The sequence below is a fragment of the Lactuca sativa genome, chromosome 3 (assembly GCF_002870075.4).
Source record: "Lactuca sativa cultivar Salinas chromosome 3, Lsat_Salinas_v11, whole genome shotgun sequence".
Classification (NCBI taxonomy): Eukaryota; Viridiplantae; Streptophyta; class Magnoliopsida; order Asterales; family Asteraceae; genus Lactuca; species Lactuca sativa.
Genome location: NC_056625.2, coordinates 16,382,664 through 16,396,117, shown reverse-complemented (window position 1 = coordinate 16,396,117; position 13,454 = coordinate 16,382,664). Strand labels below are relative to the sequence as shown.

Below are 13,454 nucleotides of genomic sequence, written 5' to 3'. Positions count from 1 at the left end.
ATTAGATTCATCTTGCTCTCTCATCAAGCTTCCTTTCTTTTCACCGATCCTGCAAAACATTCAAATGCAATCTTATCACAGCATGTATTAAGAATCAATGAATAGGAACTTAACGGAGTTAGATAGTGGATTTTACCTAAAGTAGAGCCATACGTTATGACTCTCCCATCTCTTAGATCTCTTAGGTAAATATGGCAACTTCGTCTCCAATGCCCCTTCTCTTGGCAATAAAAGCAAATTGACTCTCTTGGAATAGGACATGGAACTACTTCAGACATTGCCTTTCTCTTATGATCGAACTTTTCGATCATAGCATGTCTTTCGTTTCCATTGTCTATATCCATGAAGGCAGATTCACCAATCAACTTTGCTTTTCTATTGCGCCAAACCATTGCTGATTCAGCAGCAATAAGCATATAGGTGAGATCTATAAGGGTCACGTCGTGGTTCATCATATAGTACTCTCTTACGAACTCACTATACGAGTTAGGAAGTGACTGAAGAACCCAATCAACAGCCATCTCCTCACCGACAACGGATCCCATCATTCTTAACCTATCAATGTGTGACTTCATCCCTAGGACGTGTGCACACACTGACTTTCCTTCTTTATGTTTACTTGCCAAAAGGGCTTGAGTGATATTGAACCTTTCAATATTTCGATCTTGTGGGTTAGGGAGAACGATTTGAGGAGGAGGAGGAAGCGAAGCATGATTTCTTGTTCCTCGATCGAATCGTGGAATATCATCTTCATGTGGAATGCTTGTTCCACGGGATTCGGGAAGACCATAGTTGTCGAACTTTGACATCTACAGAACGGGAGAAAACAAATTCAAGTTAGTTGATTGATTGAGTCCTTAGTAAATCACCCAAATGAGATACTAAGGCTAGGACCCAACACAATATTCTACAACTCGGGAGAGGGATGTCGTAACCCTAATTGCAGAATATTTGAAGGTAAGTGAATGACGATTCACTAATTTCCACCACGAAAAACGAAAAAGAAATTTAAGTTATAAATCTATGAAAACTCCTAGATCCTTTGAGATTCATTGAACTTTCAATGGCATGTTTAAATCTCGATATGCCCCTCTTGTTTGTGACTGGGATGCCGAGGATCACAAAGCGGGTGTGAATAACCATGCAAACTTACATGGTGCCCTCACATGTTACAATCACCTATTCGATGTGCCGGTAAACCACACACGCTCCACCGAACTATGACAAACATTGAGTCACCCTTTGCTACCTTTGCTTAGAACCATTTAGTGTGCCGGTAAACCACACACGCTCCACTAACATCTTCGCAAGGGCACAAAATGTAATTTCATGGAATTGCATCAATTCACTTTTGCCTAAGTAACTAAGATTGGGAATTTGATGAAAACATTTAGTTACTTTTATACTTCATTATACTTATAATGGAAGGTTTCGTCCTATCCTACCCGTTCGGCTAACCACCCTCCACTAGTCAAGAGTGCGGTGGGTAAGAGTGGATACCCATTCAATCGCCATTTTATAGGCAATTTCCTTAAACACCCCTTATAGACCAGCTTCGTGAATGAGGCCTACTAAATGTAAGACTGACTTTTACTCATACATATATATAATGTTAGACTTTTAATGTTATATATAGTACATGGTGTATTTTACACTTTCAAAATACTAGGTGGTCTAATTTAACAATTATACTTTTAATTCAATTAATTTAAACCTAAACTTTTATGGATTTATTAAACCTCCTTTAATTATACACCTTAATTAATTAATAAAACCATAGGGGTGTGATTTGAACTTTTTTCAAAACTATACTAGAGTTTTAGAATTTAACATTCCTAATTAAACTTTTAATCAACTTTTAAATTCCAAAACTTGAGGGCAAGTTTTGAAACTTTTCAAAAAACAATTGAGTTTTAATGTCTCTTAAAATTTTCGAATTTATGACATATAAATTAAAATTTTAAATATTAAAACTCTTGATTTTAATAATTATCTTGAATTAGACTATTAATTTAATTATTAAATCATAAGGGATTATTTAAATTATGAGGATAATTACCATTTATACATTTAAGATATCCTAATCCCTTAAAAATCTCCCTAGATCTCGAAATTAAGGATAGGATAATGCAAAATCTTTAATTACCATATATAACAATTAGAGGATAATTACAAGATATGGGATATTCCAAATCCCTAAAATTTAGGATCTTATCTTGGGGAGGAGGCCAAATTTCGAAAATCAAGGGATTAAAACAAACCCTAGATTTCGAAATTTAAGGGTTTAAGGAAAGGATTTGAAGATCTTATTCAAACTCTTGCAAATTAGGGTTTGCAAACCCTAATCTCGAAAATCTTAGTCACCTAGGGTTTATTGGCCATAAACCCTAATATGTCAAGTTCATACAATTGAATAAACTAATTGAAAACAAGTTAACCAAAGGCTCTGATACTACTGATGGGTTTTATACAAACAATCCTATGTGTACATGCAACCCTAGCATTGGATCTATGTTTTCACTATTAGATACACAACATTATGAACACATAATAAAACCCTAATCATGATTGCTATTTTTGAAATTAACCAAGAATGTTAGATTACATACCTCTTGTTGTCATATTGTAATAACAACTTAAATCTTCAAACCCAAAGTCTTGAAAGCAAGCACCACAAGTGTAGTGCCTCTAATGGCTTACAAACACCATAAGCAAGTGGAGAAGGTATAAAGAGAGAGGAGAGAGGTAGAAATTTGTCCTTAGATGCTCTAGGGATCAAGTGCAAGAAATTCTAAGGCCTTAGGGGTCTTTATATAGGGTTGGGATTAGGGTTTCAGTCCTTATCCTTATCCAGTTACTTGCCCACCAAGCAACCACAAGATAAGCCTTGAAAACCCTTATCTCTTGGACCTTGGACGATTTCAAGGATATCCTTATCCTTGAATTCATTCATCCTTTAACAAGGATAACCATTGCCCTATTTTGCAACTATCACATAATTACAATTCAACCCCTCTAGTTTAATTAATTACATTTGATCACAAAATTAATTCTTAATTATTGACCAATATTAATTAAACAAATATGATTTCTCCTTTAATATATTATTCTTATAACATATTAATAAATCATAATAACCTCTTTCTCTATTATTTCTCCAGTCAAGTTGCTTTGGTGAAGGCAACCCAAAAGGACCATGCACCATTGGGTCAAGTACATACCAAAATAGTTATAGACTTAGATACTAATCCAACAGATGACTGTGAGAGAGGAAGCGCCAAGATCATGGTGTGGAAGAAGCTTGCGATGCGCGACTTATGGTGTGCGATGATGGAGAGTGGCTTGGGCTTTAGTAGCGAACGATCATGGAGATGTTACGCGGGAGAGCATCGCGTGGAATGGATCAGTCTTGGCTGTCAGCGATCGTAAGTACATCACACGGGAAAGCATCGCGTGGAATGGATCGGGTGTGTTGCTATACTGGAGTCAGGCTGAGAAGTCATGTGACTCGAGGCAAGGGTACTGAACCTCGCATGCCGAGCGTGCCGCTATAATGGAGTCGAGCTGAGAAACCAGGCGACTCGGGGCGAGGGTACTGAACCTCGCATGCGGAGCGTGCCGCTATAATGGAGTCGGGCTGAGAAGCCAGGTGACTCGAGGCGAGGGTGCTGAACCTCACATGTGGAGCGTGCCGTTATAATGGAGTCGGGCTGAAAAGCTAGGCGACTCGAGGCGAGGGTGCTGAACCTTGCATGCGGAGCGTGCCGCTATAATGGAGTCAGGCTGAGAAGCCAGGCGACTCAAGGCAAGGGTGTTGAACCTTGCATGTGGAGCTTGCCGCTATAATGGAGCCGGGCTGAGAAGCCAGGCGACTCGAGGCGAGGGTGTTGAACCTCGCATGCGGAGCTTGCCGCTATAATGGAGCCGGGCTGAGAAGCCAAGCAACTCGAGGCGAGGGTACTGAACCTCGCATGCGGAGCTTGCCGCTATAATGGAGCCGGGCTGAGAAGCCAAGCGACTCTAGGCGAAGGTACTGAACCTCACATGCGGAGCTTGCCGCTATAATGGAGTCAGGCTGAGAAGCCAAGCGACTCGAGGCGAGGGTACTGAACCTCACATGCGGAGCTTGCCGCTATCATGGAGTCGGGCTGAGAAGCCAAGCGACTCGAGGCAAGGGTACTGAACCTCGCATGCGGAGCTTGCCGCTATAATGGAGTCGGGCTGAGAAGCCAAGCGACTCGAGGCGAGGGTACTAAACCCCGCATGCGGTGCTTACCGCTATAGTGGAGTCGGGCTGAGAAGCCAAGCGACTTGAGGCGAGGATACTGAACCTCGCACGACTGGGTGTAGCACCCTACAATCTATGTGGCTAGCTCGTGTGACCAGTCTGGGTTAAAGTGAAATGGTACCTGACGCTTTGGTGCCTCGCTAGTCGTACTAATAATTGAGGCCTCGATGTCTAGGCTGTTTCCGGAGAGCTATGTGGTAGTGCTGCTTAGAGCTTGATAGCGTAGCTACTGTTAAGAGGTGCGTAACGAGGCTGCTGTCAGGAATTGGTCAGCAGGGCCGCTGAGGCCCGGGCAGCGAGCTGCTAGTGATAGATAGGTAGCACGACATTTGAGAGCTGGGCAGCGAGACTACCGAGGGTTGAACCACGAGGCTGATCTTTCGACCCGAAATATTAATGTCACCTCGGGAGTGCACTATCATGCATACATCAGCTCTTCATGTATTTTAACTCTGCCCCTTTGGAATAAAAATCACTTCTACATAGTGTCGAACCAACACTACCCCCCCCCCCCCCATTTTTTCTCTTCTCTTTAGAGGAGGCGAAGACGGATGTATAACCGCTGAAAGGCGAGATACATAGCTGCTGGAAAGAGCTAGGCGATTCAAGCACTAATAAAACTAGGTGGCATGGCTGGCGAGAGTTAAGCAGCGCAGCTGCTGGGGGTTAGAAAAAGTAGCTGCTGAGCTAGGTTGCATCGCTACTGAGAGTCAGGCTGTGCAACCGCTGAGAGCCAGGCAGCGCAACTGCTGAGGGCTAAGCAGCGAGACTAGCGAGGGCCGGTCAACATGAGTGGTGAGAGCTGAGTAGCAGGACTGCCTGAAGTTGGTCAACACAGCTGCTGATAGCCGAGCAACACAATTGTTGAGGGTTTATTCGAAGTGTTTCACGAGTAGCAGTAGTAGCGTACTACTCTTCTCCCCTTCCTTTTTTTGTTTTTTTTATAATGCATTGAGTGTTGTTGCGGCGTCCTGCTTCTCTTTTTTTTGTTTCTTTTTTTAGATGGGTCAATCATGTAAAATCCCAAATATATTTGTTGCAGCCCAAATTCGTGTTATCTTTATCTTTTTTTTTTGTGTGTGAAACGAGAAATGGCAAGCCCAAGCTAGTCGATCCATAAAGTAAAGGATCCCGAATAAGAGAAAATCCCAATAGCTTTGTAGGAGCCCATTTGGAGAATAGGTATTAGCCCAGCTCCTTTTTTCTTTTGAATGTGCACGTGAGTGAGGTTGTGAGCTGTACTAGGGCGTTGGAAGGTATACATGTGCGCCACCCCTGTTTGCTAATTTTGAGTCCAGCTTCACCCGATTTACTCAGAGATGACACATAAAAGAAACATAATTGACCGGAGATGGTTCTGAAGTCAACGGTAGTGATCAATGGTGTTGAGACAAAGGCGACTGTCCCTAGTTCCAATTCCCAGAGATGAAGGGAGAAAGCAGAGGGCGGCAGATCGATGAGGCTTGTGGTGACGATCGCTATCGGCGGAGGAAGTGATCGGGATGGGCGGTGATGTTGGGTTGCGCTTGTTATCTGGTCGTCGGCATGGAATCAAGAAGAAAAAGTTGGTGAACGCTGTCGGCGATTGAAGGTCCGTAAGATCTGGGTTGAGTAGGTGGAGATGGTACTGTTGTTGAAGGAGGTTTATCGTGACGGCTGGCGGCAATAGGCGGTGGTAGACAGTTGGAGCTGTTGTCGCTGGGCGCCAATGAGCGACCAACGATCAGGGGTTGCTGGGTTGGTGATCACTGCAAGGGGTGAAGGTCACTATCGAAGTCCAACAAGTCAATGGGCACTAATCGAGGTCAAAGATGGCGATTGATCGGCGATGGTTGGTAGTGTTGTAACTCTGGCTGATTGGAGGGGGTAACGGAGGTGACTCGCCTTTTCTGGATGGGGAGATAGACCCGATGGGGTCCAACTAATGGTCCCTTGACTTTAGGTAGGACCCGGATCTTGTCTTGTGTGTGCAAGCATATGGGTGCATAGACCATCTTTCCCTTTTTTCTTTTGTCTACGCAAGAATTGGACCGGTGGGTCCCACTGAAAATGTTGTTGTCCGTTTATGGTGTACACTGTATACACCATCTTTTCATCCCTTTTTTTAGAGTGTAGTTCTTGATATCTTTTTTGTATAATGTGTAATATTAGTTGTAAACATTTTCTCTTGTATATACATATGTTCTTTTTTTTCTTTTACAGATCTCAGTTCTTCTTATAAAACTCGTCTCCATCTTCTTCTTTTTTTATATAAAATTGGCTAAAAAGAAAACGGAGACACACTTTTCTCTTCCACCACATTTTTTTTACTAAGCTGCAAATTTTAAGAAGGGTAAGGTAAAACTTTGAGGTAAAAATACCATTTGATGGATTTTGGAAGGTACAAGTAACATAGTTGTGTTCACAACTTAAATGAACTTGTACACATAAACCATCTCTGAAATGAACTTGGATATTATATGAACAGAAAAATGGATGGTAAAAACTCATAAATACCTCCTTCCTCTCTTCTTCTATTTTTGTTTTTGAAGGTTTTGTACAAGCCATACAGAAAGCAAAAAACACACACGAAAATGCACAACTTGGAAAGGGGTTTTTTGATAATATGAAATTGATAAAATGATAAACTTATAAAATTTCCTTTCTCCCCAACTTACTGAATGGGTCACTGAAAGGAAAAACAAAACTGATCTAAAATGCCTTTGTAAACTCGAAAAATCTTTGAATGAACCAAAACTAGAACAAATCCAAAGATTTGGTCTAAGAAACAAAGCAAATCCACAGATCTGAACAAAAACACTAAGTAGATCAGGAGATCTGAGCTAAAAACGAAGTAGATCTATGGATCTGAATGAAAACACATCAGATCAAGAGTTCTAAAACATAGCTAATCAGATCTAAACGGATCTGATCAAATGAGGGATAAGAATGAACAGATCTGAGAAAACCTGATGCGGAACTCAACGTATCTGAACAGATCTAGGAAGAATGAGCTTGAAACGGAGGCTTTTGCTACTTGCTCGGGTCCGGTATGGCGCCAAATGATGGAACATCAGCCTCCGGTGAGTCTTCTGGTCTTCTGCTGCGGCGGAGATCTGACATCACATCAGAGAGACGCGTTAGAGCCGCCCCAGGGACTGTGCCCCGGGAGCGAGCTCCGACAGTCAAGTTAGATCAGCTAGAAGATCTTATATGGTTCTCCATAGCTGGAGGGAACCATCTTGGTGCTGGTGGTGGCTGACGGCGGCGGGTGGCGGCTGAGCCACTCGCCCGGAGTATAGTGGCGGTTAAGCCATGGGGAAGTCTAGTGATGGCTGCACCACTTGGGGGGGAGTCCAGCACATTACCCCTTGGCCCTATCGACCGGATATGGGGACTATTCCCTTACTATCACAATACATCATATCAGGCTAGCACATTATCATAACAGATAATAATATATCAGATAATTATCACGGAGACAACTATCTATACTATAACTCTTACTAGTGGGTCGACCTTGGTGCCTTAGACCTACTTCTACTGGAAGGTAACTCACCTCAATGTCGTGAAGTGTCTTAACTGTCCTCGGTGTTGGGATCAACTCCTCTTAAACTCCTACACATAATAACCCCCCCTAATCACCATTTCATATCCTTAACCCTTTCAAGGGTCAACTCAGGTCAAAGTCAAAGTCAAGGTCAACACCCTGGTCAAAGTCAAATCTGGTTGACTCAACTCGCCGAGTTGGTCCACCAACTCGTCGAGTTCCATAACCCACAACATCCTGGAACTTCGATCCTACTCGTTGAGTCTTTCAAGAACTCGTCGAGTTCTCCTTCATACAGAATCGGGACCTTTTGCTTATGACTCACCGAGCTCATCCTTGAACACGTCGAGTCCTGCTTCATACAAGTTGAAGTGTTTACTCCTTGACTCGCCGAGTTCTTCCTTCAACTCGTCGAGTTCTTCTTCATATAGTTGGGACATTTCCTTGAACTCGCCGAGTTCTTTGATCTTCTAGTCCATATTCACATCCATCTTGTTGAGTCCTCTTCTAGACTCAACCAGTTCGATCAGAAACAAAAAAGGTTGGGGAACCATAGCCCGACTTGCCGAGTCCCATGAACGACTCGTCGAGTCCCCTAAAGCCCATGACTATCCAGTCGATTTCAGTCAGGCTTAATGCATCCAGAACATAGATCTAACCTCCTAGGGTCGATATAGCACGTAAAGATACAAACTTTACGTGCATGCATGGGTTAACTAGCTCATAAAGACCCAAAATGAAGTCTACATGGTGCATGGGACTCCCATGTCCTTAAAGTTGGCACCTTTATGCCATGTGAACCCTTAAAGGTTCAAGATCTGAATGTACAACCCTAAAGATGTACACAATCCCGAAAATGGCTTCACTATGACTTAGAAAAGGTAGAAACTAGCCCTAAATAGAGATCTAAGAAATAAATAGTCAAGGTATCAGCTTTATACCTCAAATGAGCTGGAAGTGTGCCAAAACCTTTGGATCTACTTGCTTTCTCTTGATCTCCCAATCCTCCTCTTCCTTCTCAAGCTTCAAAGACACACAAATGGCACATAAAGCTCAAGAACACTCAATAATTGATTAGGGTTTCGTGAAGTGAGTTTGAGGGTGATGGGGGTTGGATTGGAGGCCCTATAAGTAGTTTAAATAGGGTGCAAACCCTCAAATTTAGGGTTTCATCCAGACAAGTCTACTCGTCGAGTAGGGGCTTCTGACTCGGCGAGTAGATTCTTCCACCCGCGTCCAAGTTTTGCCTCCACTCGACAAGTTGGGGCCTCCAACTCGTCGAGCCCCAGAGTAAAAGTGCAAAATTCTTATTTAAAATACGTACTAGGAACCGGGCGTTACAAGCGTACCTCACGTCGTGATCTCTTAATGGTCACATCGTGAGCTCAGCTTAAATCAGAATCTTCATTGTTCGTTGCTCATGTCGTGAACTCTCTATGGCTTTACGTCGTGAGTCTTGGTTTTACCTAAAAACCATGCATCGACTCCGTGAAACCCTAAATCGACTCAATCGAAAACCGGATGTTACACCAACCGGTTCCAGTTTGGTTTTCGGTTAAAAAGCTCACCCCTAGTATTGTGGCTTTGTCAACTACTCACTCAACTACTATACAGTCTCTACTGAATTAGCATATATGGCTATTTTTGAAGCATGTAAAGAAGCTACATGGTTAAGAGGTTTGTGCATCGAGCTTTGTAGAGATGCCTCTTGTACTGCCATTTTCTATTACAAGCAAAGTGTTATATGCAAGGATTCTATATTTAATGAGAGAAAAATACACCTTGACATTAAACATCACTATATTATACGTTATTGCTAAAGATGATATCACGAAAAACAATATCAATAGATAATCATCTTGATACGAGGACAAAGTTTGTTCATGGATCCATGTTTGAACATTATTCGAGATTGGTTGGTATTCAAGATAAGTCTTAGTGGCTATGGCATGAGGCTTGTATTCTAGTTTTTTGAAGGTTCCAAGAATTTTTGTTGAAGAGGGAATTCCTCTCAAGATGGAACATGGCTAGACAGGGAGTGTTTAGGATGATTAGAATGATGAGTCATTACCATATCTGAACAAAAATGTTCAAAATCCCACTCACTTTGTTTGTAATCTTTTTCAAGGGAAGGGTTAATTTCAACTCTTTCAAAAACCGAAATGCCAGAAACATAAACTCTAAGGTGTTGTTTGGTTCACAGAATGTTTCTAAAGGAATTGGAAAACAAATCTATCAGAAATTTAAATCCAATTACATATCCTGTTTGGGTGGCAGGAAATTGAATTAGAATACATTCCAAAAAAAAAAAATTGGTTCGTAGAAATGGAATTGGAATCCATATAAACAACATTACCCTTTTTGTCTGTTTTACTTAATTTTATTTTTATTTTCTAACTTATATGTAAAATACGATATATAATTTATAAAAATAGGAAAATATCGACAATAGTGGTGGTGGTAGCGGTGGTGTTAGTTGTATTGGTTGATGGTAATGGTGGTGGCGGTGGCAGCAACAATGGTGGCGGCTGCGGCGGTGTAGTGGTGGTGGCGGCGACGGTAGTGGTGGTGGTGACGGCGGTAGGGTTGGTGGCGGTGGAAGTGGTGTCTACGATGGTAGTAGTGGTGGGTGATGGTAATGGTGGTGGTGGTGTCAGCCGATTTCTGGTTCTACAAAATCTCATTAACCTGTTCCGAGTTTGGACCCACTTTCATCCCTAGTGATGGTGATGGCGGTGATGGTAGGTGGCGGTGGCGATGATAGTGACGGTTTGTGGTCGGTAGCACTAGTGGTGGGTGTTGGTTTTCTGATAAGTAAAAAGTGTATTTTTGTAATCTGTCACTTTCCTTAACATGAAAGAAAGTTTTTCATCCAACATTGGAAGGAATTCACTTTCCTCCATATAGTGGAAAGTTTATTTCATTCAAGAATCCCTTTGCCCCTCCAAGTCCAACCAATCGCATGAATTCGAGGGAATTGAAATCCTTTTCCCTCGAATTCGAATTCTTTTGCTGCTAACCAAACGCAGCCTAAAAGAACTACAAGTCTACATCAATACAATACTTGTTCTAAAATGTAACATTTCTATGGGTTCAATATTGTTGATGTGGAATAATAGTACATTAATCTTGGTCAATACAGGTTAAAAACAACGACCCCAGTGACAACACACGTAATAACCAACAATTTCCAACTTCTATCCTCCCTTTGTGTTTTGAAATGTCCAGATGAATTATTACAGAGTCTGTCTGAAACAATCTTCAAGATGGCAGCAACAACAAAAGAAACACTCACACTCAACACAGTCAGCTCTGCCTTGTCCAGACTTTCTTGATCACCAGCAACCTTTGCAATAGCTTGCCTGGAAACAGTAAATCATTTTTTTTTACTTTTTTATACTACAAAAGAAAAAAAAAAGTTATATTTTTTAACCTGAGCATGGCGTTTTCTTTCACAATAGACTCCAGATGGGATGACACAAAAGCCTTCCACGACTCCAGGTCAGCAATTTCCTTTTCCTGATAAGTATAAATATAAGTTTTTTTATTATAATAAAGTTCATCACTTTAAAAACTTATAAAAAAATTAAAACAACAGAATGTACCATAGTCGCCTTCCATAACAAAAGCTCCTTGATTTCTGCTCTTGTTTTCTCCACAAGTGTTGAATATTTCACAAGCTCAACATCAAGATGAGGAAGAACATCCCCATGTCTCTTGTTCAGTTCTTTAATGTAATCCTCCAATAAAGATAAGTTCTTTTCAAGTAGTCTAACCTTTTGCATCAAAATCTTTAAAACAGCGTCACCATGCATTCTTCCATTACCTTTTGCTACAAGTTCAGGTATTTTAGTCACACTCAGGGATTTCTTTGCCACATCATCATCAACCCTTTTTCCATCATCAACACCTTCCATCTTTTTACTAGTAGCCTCAATGTTTCCCTTTTCACCATCAATAATATTTCCCTTTTTGGGACCTGTAGATTGTGATGCAGGGGATGCAGTTGAATTAAGATTTGTTGATTCTTCTGAAGTCACAATAAGATCTTCAAGCATCTTTTCAATTGCATCTACCCCATATACTTCAATTACATTTAGTGTACAATAAAATTCTGACCCATAATGACTGATTAAAGTCAAATTCAAGTATCTAGCCCATTTGGGTTCAGGCAACTTAAAATATTGGTCATGTTTAACGTTTTCAGCAACAAAATCTCCAAGATGATACCATATGTCAGTTGGGAAAACCAAGCTTCCTGATAATGAAAAGTGTTTGAAATTAGAAGAATGGTGTTCAAAATTTGCAATCTTTACAGCATCAACAAGAGTCTCTTCTGAAAGCTCAATGATAACATATTTCTCCAAAACAGAACATGGGTTTCTTAGATATTTGTCATGATCTAAACCCAAGATGTTGCTTGCTCCATTTGCTTCTTTATTGTGTGCTAAAACTTTTGCACCTTTAGATGCAGATGCATAGTTGTAATCGGTTCCATCTGGCTCGAGCCTATGGGTTATGTTGACTAACCCACTTGGTGCACCATTTAAACCAATATCTTGCTGTGTGCTGTTTCTAAACTCATCAAGATCAAGATATGTGAGATGGGCCCTTCCGTTTTGGATGTCTTCTTGTTTCTTTTCCATGTAACTATCTTGAAGTTCTCTCTCACAAACTAATGCAGAGTAACCTAAAACTTTTGAAACTACTTCTTCAACCGGACTTGTTCCCTGAACATGGTTCTTTTCGGTATCTACAGAGCTATTATGATCATGAGAGGCAGCACCAGAATCGGATACATTGAACTCTAAAAGAACCCTATCTGTATGATTTTCATCTTGTTCTTTCATATACGGATGTGTAGTAGTAGTAGTGTTAGTATTAGTTAAGTTCCTATTATATGCATCTACATTCCCTGGAAATGGTGAATAAACAACATTAAGATTAATCATTGAAAACCCTAGAGAAGAAAATTTGAAAATGAAATAAAACGACGCCAATATCAAATTGGGTAAATAAACTAAGCTGAATTTAACAAATGGGAATCTCAGAATTCACACGATGAAGATACGGTACAGGGCTAAAAAGATACGGTAAAATTAGGGCAACCAGGGTTGTTAAAATGCGACGTAAGTTCCAAATTAAGAAATGGGCATTTCAAATTCATAATATTAAGCAGTATACGGTAGAAATGAAAAGTAGAAAACAGAAAAAGGGAAGAATGAGACCTTCGTTGCCATGATTGAAGCCGAATGTAGAGAGGACAAGCAGAAAAGGTAACCAAAATGAGATCATTAAAGGCAAAGAGAGCTTGAAAAAGCTTTGGTCGTGTTGTTCCTCTTGGAATAAAAGATAATTATTGGTGTGTAAATTGACATTTGTGGGGGTGATGGGTTTCTGCATCTCTCATCAAACTCACAGTTATATGATCACCCATAAGAGTAGACGGGAAACGTTCACTCTGTTGTAGGTTTTAGAAGCGACCCTCTTTCCTCTCGTTTTCGTTCTCGTTCTCGCTCTCTCTCGTTCAAATATATTGCTCTGCTTAAGGTTAAGGCCATGTCTCCTTCTCTCCTCCTCCGACTCACTTATGGCCGCGTTTTTCTAATTAAGAATTCACGATGAAGATTTGCAAGC

At 41.0% G+C, this 13,454-nt stretch overlaps 1 protein-coding gene across 1 annotated transcript; it reads right to left on the bottom strand.

Annotated features, from left to right (window-relative positions):
- Positions 1-10,881: 10,881 nt before the first annotated feature.
- Positions 10,882-13,454, bottom strand: LOC111894283 (SUN domain-containing protein 5). Its single transcript, XM_023890363.3, has 4 exons — positions 13,046-13,454; positions 11,423-12,732; positions 11,251-11,336; positions 10,882-11,179 (listed from the first exon to the last, which is right to left on the bottom strand). Exons 1-4 carry the CDS (start codon positions 13,218-13,220, stop codon positions 10,951-10,953), a joined length of 1,800 nt encoding a protein of 599 aa, XP_023746131.1. The 5' UTR covers positions 13,221-13,454; the 3' UTR covers positions 10,882-10,950.

Excerpts from the sequence above, each read along its gene's own strand:
- LOC111894283 (XM_023890363.3), bottom strand. The coding sequence starts at position 13,220 with ATGCAGAAACCCATCACCCCCACAAATGTCAATTTACACACCAATAAT. Across the intron at positions 12,733-13,045 it reads CTTCAATCATGGCAACGAAG|GGAATGTAGATGCATATAAT; the intron begins GTCTCATTCTTC and ends CACCATTTCCAG. Across the intron at positions 11,180-11,250 it reads AAAGAAAACGCCATGCTCAG|GCAAGCTATTGCAAAGGTTG; the intron begins GTTAAAAAATAT and ends TACTGTTTCCAG.